Here is a 20,803-nt window from a genome sequence, read left to right as displayed (position 1 = left end):
TGATGAGCATCAACAACGCTTTTTCTGAGGTCCTCAGAAATCTCCTTTGTTCGTGCCATGATACACTTCCACAAACATGTGTTGTGAAGATCAGACTTTGATAGATCCCTGTTCTTTAAATAAAACAGGGTGCCCACTCACACCTGATTGTCATCCCATTGATTGGAAACACCTGACTCTAATTTCACCTTCAAATCAACTGCTAATCCTAGAGGTTCACATACTTTTGCCACTCACAGATATGTAATATTGGATCATTTTCCTCAATAAATAAATGACCAAGTATAATATTTTTGTCTCATTTGTTTAACTGGGTTCTCTTTATCTACTTTTAGGACTTGTGTGAAAATCCGATGATGTTTTAGGTCATATTTATGCAGAATTCTAAAGGGTTCACAAACTTTCAAGCACCACTGTAAAACTAGTAACTAAAATAACTTCATGGAAATGTTGACGGAAATAAACGGAGTTAAACTCTCGCCTGGATCTCGATGTCTCTGCGGAAATCATTTCGAAACTTGAACTTGTTTCCCTGCGTCGATCAAAGGAAAAATCTGTCGTGTTTTAGAGCCCACCCATATTTCGACGAGCACTCCGCCCTCCCCCTCAGCCGGGTCCTTCGCACTGTGATTGGCTATCTCTCATTTTGCAGGGGATCCTGACAGCCAATCGTAACTATAGAAGGGCGGGGTTTGTGCGGAATACGGGTAGGAAGCGCAGTCTGGTGACGTTTTCACGTCTCGCGCTGTGGAGAGAAACACAGACAGACAGATTCACACAGACACCCACACAGAGGAAGCACGGTGAGTCCATTTAAACCCGCTTCAACTTCTGTCTGTGAGAACAAAATATGATTCGACAGCGTGTCCTTATCGTATGTACGTGTTTTGTTTGGGGTTCTCTCGTAGCGGCCGTTTTTCCTTCGTGATTCGAAAACCGAGACGTTCTGAGGTGATTTTTTTTCTCGCGCGCGCGTCGATAACATCAGCAGGACGTTCGTTAGCCGACGAGCTAACTAGCTTAGCCTCTCCCTCAGACTGTTTCCGGTAGAACACACGTATTTAAACAGATTATTTATTATCAGTGTGGCTCTCTCTCTCGTTTTCATCTGAACAGCTGTGTGTGGAAGTGTAAGGTTCTGGTACTGGTGTGGTGTTTTGTTTTTTTTTGTTCCCCCCCAGCTGGATTTAGCGCATTATGGCTGTGTTCCAAACGGCGGCCTGTAGTGCGCTACGTGCAGCGTAGACGCCGTTATTCAATGCGTCATGTAGTGTCCCTAAGTAGTGAGGAATGAGCCGTTCGGGATTCAGCCGCAGTTTTAGGGCTCCATTGATGCGATGTGGCGTTAATGGTTTACACGGCTCGGCGTGATTTACCTCACACACATCAGACGTTTACTTTAGATTTTTATTTATACTGTTGATTTGATTGTACGTATAAAAAGTGGAATATGGGGGTGTGCGGGTTTAAATAGTTATTCTATGCGTCAAAAAAGGAGTGGGAGGGAAATATCGCTAGTTATAGTGTTATTACGGGGAGAGAGACAGACAGACAGAGGGAGAGACTGAGGGGGAGACAGAGAGAGGGGGACAGACAGGGATAGATGGAGAGGGAGAGACAGAGGAGGGGAAAGAGAGAGACAGACAGGGATAGGAGAGACAGAGAGAGGGGGATAGATGGAGAGAGGGAGAGACAGAGGAGGGGAAAGAGGGAGAGACAGAGAGGGGGACAGACAGACGGATAGATGGAGAGACAGACGGGACAGAGGGAGAGACAGAGGAGGGGAAAGAGAGAGACAGGAGGGGAAGAGAGAGACAGACAGGGAAAGAGGGAGAGACAGAGAGAGGGGGACAGGGAGAGACAGAGGAGGGGAAAGAGAGAGACAGAGAGAGGGGGACAGGGAGAGACAGAGGAGGGGAAAGAGAGAGACAGACAGGGATAGGAGAGACAGAGAGAGGGGGACAGACGGATAGATGGAGAGACAGACAGAGGAGGGGAAAGAGGGAGAGACAGAGAGAGGGGGACAGACAGACGGATAGATGGAGAGACAGACGGGACAGAGGGAGAGACAGAGGAGGGGAAAGAGAGAGACAGACAGGGAAAGAGGGAGAGACAGAGAGAGGGGGACAGGGAGACAGGGATAGATGGAGAGACAGACAGATGGAGAGATGGAGAGACAGAGGAGGGGAAAGAGGGAGAGACAGAGAGAGGGGGACAGACAGACAGGGATAGATGGAGAGACCAGATGGGACAGATGGAGAGGGAGAGACAGAGGAGGGGAAAGAGAGAGACAGACGGAAAGGAGAGACAGAGGAGGGGAAAGAGGGAGAGACAGAGAGAGGGGGACAGACAGACAGGGATAGATGGAGAGACAGACAGATGGAGAGACAGGGAAAGACATACAGAGAGACAGATATGGGGGAGAGACAGACAGGGAGAGACAGGAGGGGAAAGAGAGAGACAGGGAAAGACAGACAGGGATAGAGGGAGAGACAGGGAAAGACAGACAGATGGAGAGAGGGAGAGACAGGAGGGGAAAGAGAGAGATACAGATATGGGGAGAGACAGACGGACAGATGGAAAGAGAGAGAGACAGGGATAGATGGAGAGAGAGAGACAGGGACAGACAGACAGGGATAGATGGAGAGAGGGAGAGACATACAGGGGAGAGACAGATGGAGAGAGGGAGAGACAGGAGGGGAAGAGAGAGAGACGGGGAGAGACAGATGCAGAGAGGAGGGGAAGAGAGAGAGACAGGGATAGATGGAGAGAGAGAGACAGGGACAGACAGACAGGGATAGATGGAGAGAGGGAGAGACATACAGGGGAGAGACAGATGGAGAGAGGGAGAGACAGGAGGGGAAGAGAGAGAGACGGGGAGAGACAGATGCAGAGAGGAGGGGAAGAGAGACAGACAAGGAGAGACAGGAGGGGAAGAGAGAGAGACAGGGAGAGACAGATGCAGGGGGGGAGAGAGAGACAGACAGGGAAAGACAGATACAGAGAGAGGGAGAGATAGAGAGACAGATACGGGGGGAGAGGCACAGACGGGGAGAGACAGATACAGAAAGAGGGAGAGATGAGGCAGAGACATACAGAGAACGAGAGACAGAGTGTGAAAGCAAGGACTACTAGACTGACAAACAGTTTTTACCCCCAGGCCATCAGGCTTTTGAACCACGGATTATAATCACCATCTACCTCTATATTAGCAATTTTGCACAAGACACTGCACGGTATATCTACCTCTATATTTGCACATTGTTTGCCTTTTTTTTTTTTTTTTTAAATGTTATCTTCGTTTTTCTTTTATATTTTATTCGTTTTACTTTTATATTCTGCATTCCATATGCACTTTATTTTATATTTCATATTTTATATATATATTTCTTTTTATATTGGTAAGCGTAGTTTGGTCGGGCAGTTGCAAAATAAGAATTTCATTACCCAATAATAAACCGCTCTGAAACATCTTGAATCTTGACAGAGAGGGCAACACAGGGAGAGACAGATACAGAGAAAGGAAGAGACAGACAAAGACACACACACGGAGAGACGGAGGGAGGGAGAGATAGACAGGGTGAGACGGATACAGAGCGAGCGAGCGAGAGAGAGAGAGAGAGAGACAGACAGAGAAAGACCGATACAGAGAGAGGGGGAGAGAGACCGAGAGAGACAGACACACACAGAGGGAGAGACAGAGACACGGACACACACACAGAGATGGGGGGGAGAAAAAAGTTTTATATTATTTGTATAAATAAAAAGAATAAGTGCTTTGTCAGTAATGTAACTGCAGGAACGGTTATGACCGAGCCCGCTGAAATGATTTTACACATGCGGGGAGATGGGTTAAGGGTGAAGCGAGAAACAGAGAAAGGTGATGAGTCTGAGCAACCAATCAGGAAGAGGAGAGACAGATGAGAACAAAGAGAGAGAAAGACTATAATAAATACTCCATAATTAAACTATAATCATAGTACTGTTTTTAGCTCTTAACACCAATGATTGATTTTGTTTTGACAGGAAGTGGCATTCCATCCCTATGCCAGCACTGAGGCCAGAACGTCTTTCTTAGTGAGACAAGCTAACAGGAAGACTGCAGAGGTGTGAGACAGGTGTGGGCAGACAGGTCGGAGTGTGTGAGACAGCATGGCGAGCATGACGGTGCCAGTTAGAAGCGTGAGTGCTCTGCAGTGTGGGGTGAAGCGTGTGTGCAGGGACAAACTGGAGGACGCGCCCATAAAGAAGCGTGTGATGGCGGCGATGAAGCTGACGCGCAGAGTGAAGCGTGAGGACTTGGAGTGTGATAAAGCCTTAGACCTGAGTCCAGGTCTCAAACACACGCTAGCTCAGTTCACGTTGAGCAGCCGGAGCTCACTTGGGGGACCCGCCGCGTTCTCCGCACGCACAGACGTGAGCTCACCACAGGCTGTAGCCCCGCCCCTTCCTTCACCTTCCATCTTAGGGGCGGGGCCACTGTTGGTGCCGAGCGATAGGTCGACGGAGCTGACTCACGCGGTGCTTGAGGGCGAGTCGATCTCCAGTTTTGTTGTGGGCGGAGAGAAGCGTCTGTGTCTGCCACAGGTTTTGAACTCTGTGCTGCGAGACTTCACGCTGCAGCAGATTAACGCCGTGTGTGACGAGCTGTATGTGTACTGCGCCCGCTGTGACGCCGACCAGCTGCATGTCCTCAAAGTGCTGGGCATCTTGCCCTTCAATGCCCCGTCCTGCGGCCTCATCACACTGACCGACGCGCAGAGGCTGTGTAATGCACTGCTCCGCCCCGGCTCCACCCACAACCACGCCAAGCCTGGGGCGAAAGATTCAGCTGTTAACGGACAGTTCGGCTTCCAGGTAAGTAATAAAACAAATAGTCTCCTTTATGACTGCGGCACGGATTTATTTTATTTATTTAGGATTAAAATAGACCGTCAAAACGTTCTGCATCTCTCTACTTTACATGCTTTTCTCCATCCAGGTGGAGCACCAGTGCCTGGGGAAGTGCCGCGGTGTGTTTGTGCCACAGTTCTATGTGCGTCCGGACGCACCATGCGTTCAGTGTGTGGAGTGCCAGTTGCTGTTCTCACCTCAGAACTTCGTCATGCACTCGCACCGCACACCCGACAAGCGCACCTGCCACTGGGGCTTTGAGTCCACCCGCTGGCCACGCTACCTGCACCTGAGCCGCCGCTACGAGGGCACCGCCGACGAGATCAAACTCGGCACTGTGCTCAACCAGATGAAGGAGAAGTTTCAGATGCAATCAGACACACCCCTGGACCAGGTGAGAACAGCTCACTATCACATGCGCTGCTTTTAGAGCCAGGAATTATTTCTGCACAAATAAACTCGTGTGTGTGCGTGTGTTATAACCACATAGTCTACATTTATTTTAAAAATAAAAAAGACAATAGAGCCTAATGTTAAATGCGTTGCAATGGTGATGCGTCTTTCTGACCGTCTTATGGGTTAGGATCAGCTTGTAGAGGACGACAGCTGTGTGTGAGAGTGACGGAGAGAGATACAGACGTCTAACTCTGCATTTGTTCTGTAGAGATGTTTTTGTAAACCACAGTTGACCCAGTTTCATCAGCAGGTGGTCTGTGTGTTTTCCCAGCAGGAGAGTGTGTGTGTGTGTGTGAGGGGGGAGGTTTGTAGACGAAGACACAGTTCTTTTCCTCGGACATAACGGGGGGGGGTTTATGCGCTAATAAACCGTCTGCAGCTGGACTGACAGTCAGTGTGTGGCGCGTTACGGCCATAATGGTTCAGGAAGTGTGTGTGTGTGTAATAAACAGTCATGCTGAATCAACCTGTTGTTTGTCTGTCTGTCTGTGTTTGACTTTGTGTGTGTGTGTGTGTGTGTGTAAAACAAAAAAAAAACACTAATGATGAGTCTATGCAGAATCATCTTAGCCACACATACACGTGCGAACACTTGCACCATCTGTCTGTGTGTTTATTTCTCTCTCTTTTGTCTGTCTTTGGAGTGATCTGATAACAAACACACAGCATTAACACGACTGACTGACCTCATCGATTAATATATATATAAATAATATAGTCGGAGTGTGAGTCAGTGTCGGGGGGGGGACTTCATCACACTGCTGCTGTGAATCACTGATGCGCTTGAGTCTCGCTGTCATCAGCCTGGTTTCGTTACACACACACAACCTGAGATGAGTAAAGTTTCTGTGAAAGTGGGAACAGAACTTAAAAAGTGAACAGAGACTCAGATTATTATTTATTTATTTTATTTAAAACAAGAATGTTGATGAATGAGGTCATCATATATCTGGACTAAAACACCTGTGTCTTAGCAAAAGTTACAACTACGTGTGCGTGTGTGTGTGTGTGTGTGTGTGTGGCTCCATTTTCTCTGTGGGCTTTTTCCGGAATGTTGTCTGCTGTCTCGTCTGACACCATAACCACATCCTCTCTGTCTGTCAGCGTGTGTGTGAGAGAGAGAGACACACACAGTCTGTCTCACTGATACACGCTTGCTCCCTCCTCCCCACCCTTGTGTATTATGGAGCTGAACAGTTGTCAGCAGTTTCAGTTTTCAGTTTACACGCACACACTCGGCCCTCGTTTGTGTAACTCGGATATTTATTCATCCAGAATTCAAAATTACAAATTCAAATCGCACAATTCCAGATTCCAGTCAGTTTGTTAACTGATATACCAGCATGTACACAGAGCTACTGTTATGTGTATTGTACTATTTATTGTGTGTGTGTGTGTGTGTGTGAAAAGGTTGTGGATGAGGACATCGGTGTGAGGAAGTCCAGTCCTTCTACTAATCAGGTGTGTGACACAAAGAAAAAGGTAAAAACACACAGAGTAGTAAATGAGTAATGCGCTTCAGTGTCTTGCAAAAGTATTCACCCCCCTTGGTGTTTGTCCTGTTTTGTCGCATTACAAGCTGGAATTAAAATGGATTTTTGGAGGGTTAGCGCCATTTGATTTACACAACATGCCGACCACTTTAAAGGTGCACATTGTTGTTTTATTGTGACACAAATAATAATTAAGATGGGGGGCAACAGAAATATGGAGTGTGCACAAGTATTCACCCCCTTTTATTTCAAACCCCTAAATAAGAGCTGGTCCAACCAATTCACATTATAAGTCACATAATTAGTTGATTTAAGATCCACCTGTGTGCAGTCAGTGTCACATGATCTGTCACATGATGTCTGTATAAATCAACCTGTTCTGCAAGGACCCTGACTCTGCAACACTACTCAGCAAGCAACATGAAAACCAAGGAGCCTCCAAACAGGTCAGAGACAAAGTTGTGAAGGGTTGGATTATTTTAAAAAATATATAATATTTGAGGCGGCACGGTGGTGTAGTGGTTAGCGCTGTCGCCTCACAGCAAGAAGGTCCAGGTTCGAGCCCCGTGGCCAGCGAGGGCCTTTCTGTGTGGAGTTTGCATGTTCTCCCCGTGGGTTTCCTCTGGGTGCTCTGGTTTCCCCCACAGTCCAAAGACATGCAGGTTAGGTTAACTGGTGACTAAATTGACTGTAGGTGTGAATGGTTGTCTGTGTCAGCCCTGTGATGACCTGGCGACTTGTCCAGGGTGAACCCCGCCTTTCACCCGTAGTCAGCTGGGATAGGCTCCAGCTCGCCTGCGACCCTGTAGAACAGGATAAAGCGGCTAGAGATAATGAGATGAGATATAATATTTGAATATCCCAGGGAGCTCCATTAAATCCACTATAGCAAAATGGAAAGAATATGGCACCACTACAAACCTGACAAGAGAAGGCCCCGCCCACCAAAACTCTCAGACCGGGCAAGGAGGGCATTAATCAGAAATGCAACAAAGACACCAATGATAACGCTGAGGCAGCTGCAGAGATCCACAGCGAAGATGGGAGTATCTGTCCATAGGACCACTTTAAGCTGTACACTCCATGGAGTGGGCGGGGCTTTATGGAAGAGTGGCCAGAAAAAAAGCCATTGCTTAAGAAAACACGTTTGGAGTTTGCCCAACAGTATGTGGCAGACTCCCCAAACACATGGAAAAAGATTCTCTGGTCAAATGAGACTAAAATTGATCTTTTTGGCCATCATGGGAAATGCATGTGTGGCACAAACCCAACACCCTGAGAACATCATTCCTACAGTGAAGCATGGTGGTGGCAGCATCATGCTGTGGGGATGTTTTTCATCTGCAGGGACAGGAAAGCTGGTCAGGACTGAAGGAAAGATGGATGGCACTAAATACAGGGCAATTCTGTAGGAAAACCTGTTTGAGACTGGGACGAAGGTTCACATTCCAGCAGGACAATGACCCTAAACGTACTGCTAAAGCTACACTGGAGTGGTTTAAAGGGAAACATTTAAATGTCTTGGAATGGCCTAATCAAAGCCCAGACCTCAATCCAATTGAGAATCTGTGGCATAACTTGGAGATCGCTGCAGACCAACACGACCCATCTAAGTTGAAGGAGTTGGAGCAGTTTTGCCTTGAGGAATGGCCAAAAATCCCAGTGGCTAGATGTGCTAAGCTAATAGAGACACACCCCAAAAGACTTGCAGCCGGAATTGCAGCATACAAAAATATTGACTTTGGGGGGTGAATACATATGTACACTCCAGATTTCTGTGGGTTTTTTTCTTTTTTTTCTTTTCATTTTAATTGTTTGTCACAATAAAAAAAATTGCACCTTTAAAGTGGTCGGCATGTTGTGTAAATCAAATGGCGCTAACCCTCCAAAAATCCATTTTAATTCCAGCTTGTAATGCGACAAAACAGGACAAACAACAAGGGGGGTGAATACTTTTGCAAGGCACTGTAAGGAAGCAAAAACTCTTACAACAATTGTGCGTGTGTGTGTGTGTGCACGTGTAGGGTTCTCTGGCCTTCACTCGTCTGTGTCCTGACATCAAGCAGGAAGTTGGACCTCCTGCCCTCATCCATCCTCGGTAGTGGAACTTCACACCGTTCCCTTTTTCCACTGACATGGTGCCGGTTCTGCCTTAAGAGGAACCTTAATTAGTACAGTTGTTCATATGAGGTTAAATCTGTTGGAAACTGAAAATAATCAACGTGTGTGTGTGTGTGTGTGTGTTGCAGCTACTACCTGTATCCGTATGATAAGATGGTGGCCCCCAACGTGTCTCTGCAGAAGGACAGTGACGGGGCAGACACCCTAGGAACCCTGCTGAAACAACACGACAGCAGAACACATGGTCAGCACACACACACACACACAGAACAATATCATACTTAACAATCTACACACATTAACCATGTCTCAGTCAGGGGGTATGGTGGTATTAATGCTAATTTTGTGTGTTGGCGTGCGACAAATAAACCACAAATGTCTTTTAGCTTGTTAATGCTACGATGGTTGCTAAATGTCATAATGTCATCTAGCAAATTAGTTCCAAGCTTAAAAAAAAAAAGATTCTGCTTCTTATGACTGTTGTAGGATTCTAGCCAATCACCTTCCTCGAGTGAAAACTAACACACCCACTTCCAGCCATTTTATTCTGCTAGTGTTTTACACTCTCCACCCCCTTCCTCCTCAGATGTCCAGCTGACCGCGCCATCCGCCGTCGAGGAACAAAAAACTTATCACAGCGATGAAACGCATCCACCCCGCACAGCTGTCTCCATGGAAACAGACGGGAAGGAAGAGGATGATAAGGAGCAGCTGGTGTTTGAGATGGTTCGCATGTACAACAGACAGCAGGAGAAGCTGAATGCTACGCTGCACACAAAGAGGGAGCTGGAGACGGTTAGATACTCAATACACACGCACAGAATTGTACAGAGAATTAATAATGACTGTCATTACTAGTGTTAATTGCAAACCTTCTGTCATTGTTCTCTCTGTCTCTCATGCTGTTGTTTGTACCGTATATGATAGAATATACTGATGTGTGTGTGTGTGTGTGTGTGTGTGTGTGTGTGTGTGTGTGTAGGAGCTGCGGGTGGTGTGTGATGATGAAGCAGAGCAGTGGAAGCGCTTGTCTGTGGAGCACAGTGAGCTGCAGAGTGAGTTAGAAGTGGTGCACACTGAGCATGCTCAGAAACTGGGACGGGTTCAACAGGAGCAGAGAGAGTTGGAGCAGAGATTGGAACAACTCCGACACACACGCTGTACCTGCCAGGGCCAGGAGGAGCAGTACACCTCCCAGGTACACACGTGCACGCGCACACACTTCACCATAAATGATGCTGTTCAGCTCAAAACAGCCATTTTATAATTCTGTCTCTCTCTAGCTGTGTGATCTGAGAGTGAGACTGGAACGGGCTGAGGCAGAGAGACAGGAGCTGCAGGATGAGCTGAGGAGAGAGAGAGATGCCCGGGAGAAACTGGAGCTGCTCATCAGTCAGCTACAGCAGCAGATCACCTCCTCAGCCAATCACAGCCCTCAGACAACTGACTTGGACAATCGCAGCTCTAAGAACCTCAGAGCAGCCAATCACAGTCCTCGGAGCCAGCATACACACACCCCTGCAAGCGCACACAGCAGTGCCGAGTCGTCTTGAACACACACTTTAAGAACTGTTTTATAATTCAACTTTATTATTATTGTCATGGTTGATGTTTACTCTGTGTGAGCGGCATCTCCCCGTGATGGACACAGCGAGCTCTCACACGTAATTAGTAAACCATTAATTTAATTTATACACCGTTATCATTTAAAATAAATAACACATTCATTCATTAATTTGGTTTTGAAACTGAACTGTTTTTGTTGTTTATTCCACCCATGAATCACTAAAGGTCTAATTAATGTTAATGACTACGTGTTAATATTCATAAGGGAGGATAAGAGTTCAATATCTATCACCACGTTGGAATTTTATTTACTTACGGACGGAATAAATTAGTTATTAATGAGTGGGGGTGTGTTTAAGCGTTTACGTGTTAAATTAATACAACTCCTCACCTGCAGTGTTCATTTCATTTTACTGACTGTGTGTTAATGTTGGTTATAAGAATTACAGTCTGACACACGCCTGCGCAGAAACAACAACGACGTCATGACAAAAGAAGTAAGCTGTATCACAAGTCACACACTTTTACACTACTGCAGGATGTAAAAAAGATGAAGTGATGTAGACATGTTTACACTAATGTTCCCATCATGCACTTGTAGCACATAAAGGACTAGTGGTGGTGGTGGTGGTAGATCTTCATGTGCAGTGACTGCTGGTGGTGGTAGCATGCTAATATCTGCTATTAATGAACACTAGTTAACATTCTACAAAACTTGAGAGGAGACGATGGAAGAATTCTTTACGTTATTATTTCTAATAACCTTACTTGGGTTAGAGATCAGTAATGGCCACGCCCTATTGTCATCTCACGTGCTCTCACTGAAACGTATGTGTTTATGAGCACTTCTGTCACCATTTTTAATTTCATTCATATTTAAACATTTCTGTCGTGTGTGTGGTTTTTTTTTTTTTTTAACCCTCCAGATGGAACAGAATTTTGCTGATGTGGTGGAAATATATTTTTGAACACAGGGTGGTGCTGTGTGAGAAACTGGGCGCGGTTTCACACTTCTTCCGTTTCATTTTCTCTTGTGCTGAATGAGGAACCTGTCCAGAGCCTGTTGTAATACTTAAGGCTTAAGTTTTTACACAAAGTATGAACACCTGGGGCGGCACGGTGGTGTAGTGGTTAGCACCATCGCCTCACAGCAAGAAGGTCCGGGTTTGAGCCCTGTGGCCGGCGAGGGTTTCCTCCGGGTGCTCCGGTTTCCCCCACAGTCCAAAAACATGCAGGTTAGGCTAACTGGTGACTCTAAATTGAGCGTAGGTGTGAATGGTTGTCTGTGTCTATGTGTCAGCCCTGTGATGACCTGGCGACTTGTCCAGGGTGTACCCCGCCTTTCGCCCGTAGTCAGCTGGGATAGGCTCCAGCTCACCTGCGACCCTGTGGAACAGGATAAAGCGGCTACAGATAATGGATGGATGAACACCTGGTTATAAACGCTAACCCGTCTCACTGCATCATGCTGACTGATTGACGAAAGATTGGAACCCTACCCCTCAGATATTTTGGAGGTTTGTTCTGCACAGGGTTGGAGCAACAAGTCACTGTGATGGTACATCATGATCTGGAACAGTGATATCGTTACACATACTATATTGATCCATTGAGTTGGAACAGTGCGCTAGTTAGGGGTTGTGTCTCAAACCGCACTCTAAGAGTTGGGACGATATACCTCTATAATTAGATTGAAACTGTATTTTTTTATCTTGGTGTTAGTTTGATATCATTCATATTGTATATCCTCTCATGTACTGATCGCTGTATTGTATCGCTCCACCCCTGTAGAGCTGTGCATGCAGTGAGACAGGTTTGGGGTTGGGAGGGTTTGATTTCAGTCCTGCATGAAACTGAACGTAAAATTAAGATGCTGCACTCCTACCTCATGTTGACAAATAGAAATATATTTTTTAACAAATCAACTTTTATATAAGACGATGAGGAATATTTACAGGTTACAAACGTGTGTGTGTGTGTGTGTGCTCGCCTCTGATATAAATACAGCGTGTACAGACAATGAACCTGAATTAAATTAAACTTCTTTAGAACGTGTGTGTTTGTGCTTCTTTTACTTGTGGCTTATAGAATGGAGTGTGTACTCATATTCATTGTGTGTGTGTGTGTGTGTGTGTTTTTTTTTTTTTTAAATGTTTTCCATAAATACCTACAGGTTTCCTGAAGTAGTCTTTGGATTGAGATGTTGTAAATGTCATATTGTACACAAGGGGGCGCTGTGCATGCACTTTATACCTACTGCAAATTGCAGCTTTAAGGAGATGCGCAGATCCTTTATTTTTAAATACATTTCTGAGTGGATAGTATCTCCATCCTTGACTCTTGTATGCTGCATAAATGGGAATTAAAAATATATATTTCTGAGAGTTAAAATCGACCGCAAAATTGTCATTGGAGCTGAGCTGAGCCAGCCCTGAGTGCGTGACGTCACAGCGGGAACCAGTTTTAAGGCCGAGGCCTTTTACAGCTATAGACCAAAGTCATATCAATAAAAATTTATGGTGAAAGTAAGAAATACCGTTACTGACTTGACTTTGGGCAGCATGGTGGTGTAGTGGTTAGCGCTGTCGCCTCACAGCAAGAAGGTCCGGGTTTGAGCCCCGTGGCCAGCGAGGGCCTTTCTGTGCGGAGTTTGCATGTTCTCCCCGTGTCCGCGTGGGTTTCCTCCGGGTGCTCCGGTTTCCCCCACAGTCCAAAGACATGCAGGTTAGGTTAACTGGTGACTCTAAATTGACCGTACAGTGGTGCTTGAAAGTTTGTGAACCCTTTAGAATTTTCTATATTTCTGCATAAATATGACCGAAAACATCATCAGATTTTCACACAAGTCCTAAAAGTAGATAAAGAGAACCCAGTTAAACACATGAGGCAAAAATATTATACTTGGTCATTTATTTATTAAGGAAAATGATCCAATATTACATATCTGTGAGTGGCAAAAGTATGTGAACCTTTGCTTTCAGTATCTGGTGTGACCCCCTTGTGCAGCAATAACTGCAACTAAACGTTTGTGGTAACTGTTGATCAGTCCTGCACACCGGCTTGGAGGAATTTTAGCCCATTCCTCCGTACAGAACAGCTTCAACTCTGGGATGTTGGTGGGTTTCCTCACATGAACTGCTCACTTCAGGTCCTTCCACAACATTTCCATTGGATTAAGGTCAGGACTTTGACTTGGCCATTCCAAAACATTAACTTTATTCGTCTTTAACCATTCTTTGGTAGAATGACTTGTGTGCTTAGGGTCATTGTCTTGCTGCATGACCCACCTTCTCTTGAGATGGACAGATGTCCTGACATTTTCCTTTAGAATTCGCTGCTATAATTCAGAATTCATTGTTCCAGCAATGATGGCAAGCTGTCCTGGCCCAGATGCAGCAAAACAGGCCCAAACCATGATACTACCACCACCATGTTTCACAGATGGGATAAGGTTCTTATGCTGGAATGCAGTGTTTCTCCTTTCTCCAAACATAACGCTTCTCATTTAAACCAAAAAGTTCTATTTTGGTCTCATCTGTCCACAAAACATTTTCAATAGCCTTCTGGCTTGTCCACGTGATCTTTAGCAAACTACAGACGAGCAGCAATGTTCTTTTTGGAGAGCAGTGACTTTCTCCTTGCAACCCTGCCATGCACACCGTTGTTGTTCAGTGTTCTCCTGATGGTGGACTCATGAACATTAACATTAGCCAATGTGAGAGAGGCCTTCAGTTGCTTAGAAGTTACCCTGGGGTCCTTTGTGACCTCGCCGACTATTACACGCCTTGCTCTTGGAGTGATCTTTGTTGGTCAACCACTCCTGGGGAGGGTAACAATGGTCTTGAATTTCCTCCATTTGTTCACAATGTGTCTGACTGTGGATGGGTGGAGTCCAAACTCTTTAGAGATGGTTTTGTAACCTTTTCCAGCCTGATGAGCATCAACAACGCTTTTTCTGAGGCCCTCAGAAATCTCCTTTGTTCGTGGCATGATACACTTCCACAAACATGTGTTGTGAAGATCAGATGTTTATAGATCCCTGTTCTTTAAATAAAACAGGGTGCCTACTCACACCGGATTGTCATCCCACTGATTGAAAACACCTGACTCTAATTTCACCTTCAAATTAACTGCTAATCCTAGGGGTTCACATACTTTTGCCACTCACAGATATGTAATATTGGATCATTTTCCTCAATAAATAAATGACCAAGTATAATATTTTTGTCTCATTTGTTTAAGTGGGTTCTCTTTATCTACTTTTAGGACTTGTGTGGAAATCTGATGATGTTTTCAGTCATATTTATGCAGAAATATAGAAAATTCTAAAGGGTTCACAAACTTTCAAGCACCACTGTAGGTGTGAGTGTGAATGGTTGTCTGTGTCTATGTGTCAGCCCTGTGATGACCTGGCGACTTGTCCAGGGTGTACCCTACCTTTCGCCCGTAGTCAGCTGGGATAGGCTCCAGTTTGCCTGCGACTCTGTAGAACAGGATAAAGCGGCTACAGATAATGAGATGAGATGACTTGACTTCTTTGATTGTGGGTTGAGACTCATTAAAACAGGATGGGTGTTATAACTTATGCAATGTACATGCATGCATTTTCACTGATAAAACGTAAAAGGCTAATTAAATAATCAGATGAACTAAGACAATCACATTTCTGAAGCAAATTAAGTCAAGTTTATTTGTACAGCGCTTTTAACAATAAACATTGTTGCAAAGCAGCTTTACAGAATTTGAACGACTTAAAACATGAGCTAATTTTATCTCTAATCTATCCCCAATGAGCGCAACGGTGGCAAGGAAAAACTCCCTCAGATGCCATGAGGAAGAAACCTCGAGAGGAACCAGACTCAAAAGGGAACCCATCTTCATTTGGGCAACAACAGACAGCATGACTATAACATTAACATTTTTAACATGAAGTCAGTTTCGTTGATGTTATAAACTCTTCATTAATAGAAACTTGAGTGCAAAACTGTTCATGACAACTGCAGTAAGTCAACTGTAGTCCTCAGCCATAAAAGCATTACTGTAAGAATCCAGAGCGTCCTCCAGGTGTGACTTTCAACTGTCCATATAGGGCTGTCCTCCACAGGAGCGATGTGATGAGACTCCAACCAGACACAGGGCACCAGGATGGATCAGGCAGGTCCGAGGAGCAGAAGAGGTTCAGCATCTCGATCCCAGGACCAACATGTAACTCAGAGGGACAGATTTTTTTTTTTTTTTGGGGGGGGAGAGAAAACACAGGTTGTTAGGTATGCCCAATGTCACCTGAATAAGTAGGAACAGTATACATATTGCACTGAGTACAAGCAGGGACTCCGGCAAAACTAACTATGACAGCATAACTAAAAGGGGAGAGCCAGAAGGTAACACAGGCATGAGGGAGCCCCGGGACATAAAGCAGCAGCCACTACACCGTCAACAAACTCGAGTGAGCAAGCGAGTGGGGACTGACAGCATCCATACATCCCAGTTTACCAAAACACTCTGTCTGAGGATCCTCCAGATCTACTCCTTTACCTCATAAACACCATTAACACAAGGCTTGACTAAACAGATATGTCTTCAGCCGAGACTTAAACGCTGAGACTGTGTCTGATTCCCGAACACTACTTGGAAGGCTGTTCCATAACTGTGGGGCTTTGTAAGAAAAGGCTCCACCCCCTGATGTAGCCTTCACTATACGAGGTACCAGCAGATAGCCTGCACCTTTTGATCTAAGTAGGCTTGGCGGGTCATAGAGGAGCAGAAGTTCACTCAGGTACTGTGGTGCGAGACCATTTAGTGCTTTAAAGGTCAATAATAGTACTTTATAATCAATACGAAATTTGATTGGGAGCCAATGCAATGTGGATAAGACAGGGGAGATGTGGTCATATATATATATATATATATATATATATATATATATATATGTGGTCATAGTATATACAAAATGCAGTATGAATAAACAGTAGTGCAAATAGTGATAGTGCAGTGAAGTCAGTTCAAGTCAATTCAGTTTGTTGGGGGGGTGAGTTTGTGTGTGTGGAGGCGCGGGGCGCGGAGTTCAGCAGTAAGACAGCTAAAGGAAAAAAACTGTTCCTGAACCTGGTGGTTTTGGTCCTAAGGCTCCTGTAGCGCCTTCCAGAGGGCAAGAGAGTGAACAGTTTGTGTGCTGGGTGGCAGGAGTCTTTGTTGATGTTTATGGCTCTCCTGAGACATCACTTCCTGTAGATGTCCTCAACAGCAGGAAGTGAGGCTCCCACAACATTCTGGGCAATTTTCACCACCCTCTGCAGTGCCTTCCGGTCCAAGACAGAGCAGTTCCCATACCAGACTGTAATACAGTTGGTTAGGATGTTCTCGATGGTACAGCGGTAGAAGTTCACCAGGATGTCTGAAGAGAGGTGTTTTTTCTTCAGAGTCCTTAAGAAAAAGAGACACTGGTGAGCCTTCTTGACCAGGTTGGAGCAGTTGGTTGTCCAGGTGAGGTCCTGCGAGATGTGGATCCCCAGTAATTTGAAGTTGGACATGGGATCAGAAAACCATTTTATTTATAAGCAGTGGCCACATGGACCCATAGGGGACCTATTTTTTTCACGATATCTTCCTTCATATTCATTATAAGTGCTACTGGGCGAGGTTTGTTTTGCCTGGCAACACTTGTTACTATGATTCTGCAAAAACCGGTGAAAACATGGGCTGGTTCGCTACCTTGTACCAAGGTTCAGAGAATCCTGAACGGATCCGGTTCAAGAATCTGTTCCCTGTTGACCAAAAAGCAGCATCAATGATTTGTGCGCCTGTTGAACCAGGGGGTGGGCACTGTTCAGAGATCAGAAAAACCTTTTGGCCAATCACAGGAACTCATTTCAGATCAAAACCCAAAACTATGTTTTAGATCTTTGAGAAAGAACAAGACTGAAGTTAGCTCCTTATTCAATTCCATCTTAAACTCTGTGCAGTTGACTGCAATGACATGATTGCACCTGTAGAGGGACTCAGTTACTGGGGCTTCCCTTCAGAACTTCATTTGGATTTCCATCCATCCATCCATTATCTGTAGCCACTTATCCTGTTCTACAGGGTCGCAGGCAAGTTGGATCCTATCCCAGCTGGCTATGGGTGAGAGGTAGCGTGCACCCTGAACAAGTCACCAGATCATCACAGGGCTGACAGATAGAGACAAACAACCATTCCCACTCACATTCATACCTACGGTCAATTTAGAGCCACCAATTATCCTAACCTGCATGTCTTTGGACTGTGGAGGAAACCGGAGCACATGCAGACACGGGGAGAACATGCAAACTCCACACAGCCCTTGCCGGCTGCTGGGCTCAAACCCAGGACTTTCTTGCTGTGAGGTGACAGTGCTAACCATTACACCACCGTGCCGCCCCATTTGGATTTCCATGTGCAGTAAATTATTAACAGGTTTCTGTTGACTTTTGTTACCACTTTGAGGGGAGTGCATATCTGGACAGTTTCCGAAATAGTTTGTGTGCACTTTATTAGAAAAATGAGACAAACACAAAAACATTTTCTCTGAATTTGGTGAGATTTAGTTTATCCACTCCTAATTTTGAAAAAAAGTGAGTTTCCAGTTGTCCCGCAGGCTTCAACCTGGAAGTGACCACATAAGAGCATTTAAGTCTATGTATTTTATTCTGGTGAAATATATTTTGTCCCTGCCTGAAAAGAGATGATTACTTTCATGTGCCATGCTGATTTATGACACACTGGGAAAATGTACATAATAACCAAAATACTTTGACACAACACTCTGTGGTGTCTGTAAGGTTAAAGAATATTTTTTTTCATATGTTCAGAATAGGGGTGGCATGGTGGTGTAGTGGTTAGCACTGTTGCTTCACAGCAAGAAGGTTCTGGGTTTGAGCGCAGCAGCCAGTGAGGGCCTTTCTGTGTGGAGTTTGCATGTTCTCCCTGTGTCTGTGTGGGTTTCCTCTGGGTTTTAGCCACTCCTAATTCTGAACAGTCTCTCTCTATACCTTATTATTCTGAACATCCATCCATCCATTACCTGTAGCCGCTTATCCTGTTCTACAGGGTTGCAGGCAAGCTGGAGCTTATCCCAGCTGAGTATGGGCGATGATTGAAACAATTGAATAAGGAGCTAACTTCAGTCTTGTTCTTTCTCAAAGCTCTAAAACATATGTACGGTAGAATCAGAGCAGGTGGGTGGAGCACAGAAGCATGGCAGGCCAGAACTGAGTTCTCATCAAACTCCTTTATTTTAGCTTTTCACCTTTTACTTTCACACTCTCCCAGTCACATTCACACACACAAGTGTTCTGGTTGGGGACAGCTCCCTTTCTCTGCTCTCTCTCTCCTTTTATAGGGCGCGGTCACTGGGGAAGACACACAAACACAGGTTAATTCCCATCAGGTGCAGTGATCCTACCACTTACCTTCCCTGACTCCGCCCTCCATTCACAGACAGATGCGTGACCACGCCCCCGCTGCCACAACATAGTTTTGGGTTTTGATCTGAAATAAGCTCCTTTGATTGGCCAAAAGGTTTTTCTGATCTCTGAACAGTGCCCACCCCCTGCTTCAACAGGCGCACAAATCACTGATGATCATTGCCCATAATTTTGAAAAAAAGTGAGTTTCCAGTTGTCCCGCAGGCTTCAACCTGGAAGTGACCACATAAGAGCATTTAAGTCTACGTATTTTATTCTGGTGAAATATATTTTGTTCCTGCCTGAAAAGAGATGATTACTTTCATGTGCCATGCTGATTTATGACACACTGGGAAAATGTACATAACCAAAATACTTTGATACAACACTATGTGGTGTCTGTAAGGTTAAAGAATATTTTTTTCATATGTTCAGAATAGGGGCGGCACGGTGGTGTAGTTGTTAGCGCTGTCGCCTCACAGCAAGAAGGTCCTGGGTTCAAGCCCAATGGCCAGTGAGGGCCTTTCTGTGCGGAGTTTGCATGTTCTCCCCGTGTCCGCGTGGGTTTCCTCCGGGTGCTCCGGTTTCCCCCACAGTCCAAAGACATGCAGGTTAGGTTAACTGGTGACTCTAAATTGAGCGTAGGTGTGAATGTGAGTGTGAATGGTTGTCTGTGTCTATGTGTCAGCCCTGTGATGACCTGGCGACTTGTCCAGGGTGTACCCCGCCTTTCACCCGTAGTCAGCTGGGATAGGCTCCAGCTTGCCTGCGACCCTGTAGAAGGATAAAGCGGCTAGAGATAATGAGATGAGATGAGATGAGATGAGATGAGAGAGATTGTTCAGAATTAGGAGTGGATAAAATAAATCTCACCAAATTTAGAGAAAATGTTTTTGTGTTTGTCTCATTTTTCTAATAAAGTGCACACTATTTTGGAAACTGTCCAGATATGCATTTTTTTCTCAAAGTGGTAGCAAAAGTCAACAGAAGCCTGTTAATAATTTATTGCACATCGAAATCCAAATGTAGTTCTGAAGGGAAGCCCCAGTAACTGAGTCCCCCTACAGGCACAATCATATCATTGCAGCCAACTGCACAGGAACTGGAAAATTCAAATAAAAAGCTAACTTCAGCCTCATGAAAGAACACTGGAGAAAGAGCTACGAAGATCTTCCTGACTCAGCAGAGGAGCTGGCACCTCATGAAGGAATGTTTTCTGATATCACTCACCATTATACTTTTGATTATAGTTTAAATCTCTCTCTCTCTCATGCTGTTGTGGAAGAACCACATAGCGCTGATACAAGATTAAACCACTCTTTCCTATTAGCAGCCATACACAGTGCCTCGTCATAATTAACTGATGTCTCTTTTAGACCTCTCTTAATTACATCCTTCCATCTTAATTTTTGACACCCAATTCCTCTCCTGCCACTAGGCTCCCACAGCAGTAATCTTCGCGGTAAGCGTGACGGCGGCATTCTTACCAGATGACCAAACCATGTCAGTTGCTTTCTTCTAAGGTGGGTAATAAGTGGAACTTGCTTAGTCCTTCTCCATACTTCTTCATTTGTCACTCGATCTCTCCAAGTAACTTCTAGTATCCTTCTTAGACATCTGTTATAAAACACAGATAGTCACTTCTCACCTGTTATGCTTCAGCTGCATACAACAATGTTGACATTACTACCACTTGAAATATTCTGGTCTTGGATTTTAGACTGATGGACTTACGTTTCATCAAAGGCTCTATTTTATTGTAAGCATCAGCTACCTTTCCTATTCGATTGTCCACTTCCAAAGTTAGGTCCCCACTAAAACTTACTATGCTTCCAAGATATACAAATTTAT

At 45.0% G+C, this 20,803-nt stretch overlaps 1 protein-coding gene across 3 annotated transcripts; it reads left to right on the top strand.

Moving 5' to 3' along the window:
• The first annotated feature begins 716 nt into the window (after positions 1-716).
• skila (SKI-like proto-oncogene a) lies at positions 717-12,584 on the top strand. 3 transcript variants are annotated; one of them, XM_060927620.1, is made up of 9 exons: positions 717-803; positions 4,027-4,857; positions 4,982-5,287; positions 6,760-6,810; positions 8,867-8,940; positions 9,092-9,207; positions 9,550-9,758; positions 9,946-10,161; positions 10,247-12,584. In XM_060927620.1, exons 2-9 carry the CDS (start codon positions 4,153-4,155, stop codon positions 10,514-10,516), a joined length of 1,947 nt encoding a protein of 648 aa, XP_060783603.1. In that variant the 5' UTR covers positions 717-803; positions 4,027-4,152; the 3' UTR covers positions 10,517-12,584. The 3 variants fall into 3 exon arrangements, with proteins under 3 accessions (XP_060783603.1, XP_060783584.1, XP_060783594.1); XM_060927601.1 differs by having other exon boundaries at positions 6,760-6,831; XM_060927611.1 differs by lacking the exon at positions 717-803 and adding an exon at positions 3,061-3,236 and having other exon boundaries at positions 6,760-6,831.
• The last annotated feature ends 8,219 nt before the right edge of the window (positions 12,585-20,803 follow it).

The sequence above is a fragment of the Neoarius graeffei genome, chromosome 1 (assembly GCF_027579695.1).
Source record: "Neoarius graeffei isolate fNeoGra1 chromosome 1, fNeoGra1.pri, whole genome shotgun sequence".
In the NCBI taxonomy this organism is placed as follows: domain Eukaryota; kingdom Metazoa; phylum Chordata; class Actinopteri; order Siluriformes; family Ariidae; genus Neoarius; species Neoarius graeffei.
The sequence above is the reverse complement of the archived record's forward strand: the minus strand, read 5'-3'. Positions and strand labels throughout refer to the sequence as shown.

Bases quoted from the DNA above. Each gene is read 5' to 3' on its own strand.
- skila (XM_060927601.1), top strand. From the start codon at position 4,153: ATGGCGAGCATGACGGTGCCAGTTAGAAGCGTGAGTGCTCTGCAGTGT. The intron at 6,832-8,866 runs GTAAAAACACAC...GTGCACGTGTAG, and splicing joins TGTGTGACACAAAGAAAAAG to GGTTCTCTGGCCTTCACTCG. The intron at 9,208-9,549 runs GTCAGCACACAC...CTTCCTCCTCAG, and splicing joins ACACGACAGCAGAACACATG to ATGTCCAGCTGACCGCGCCA.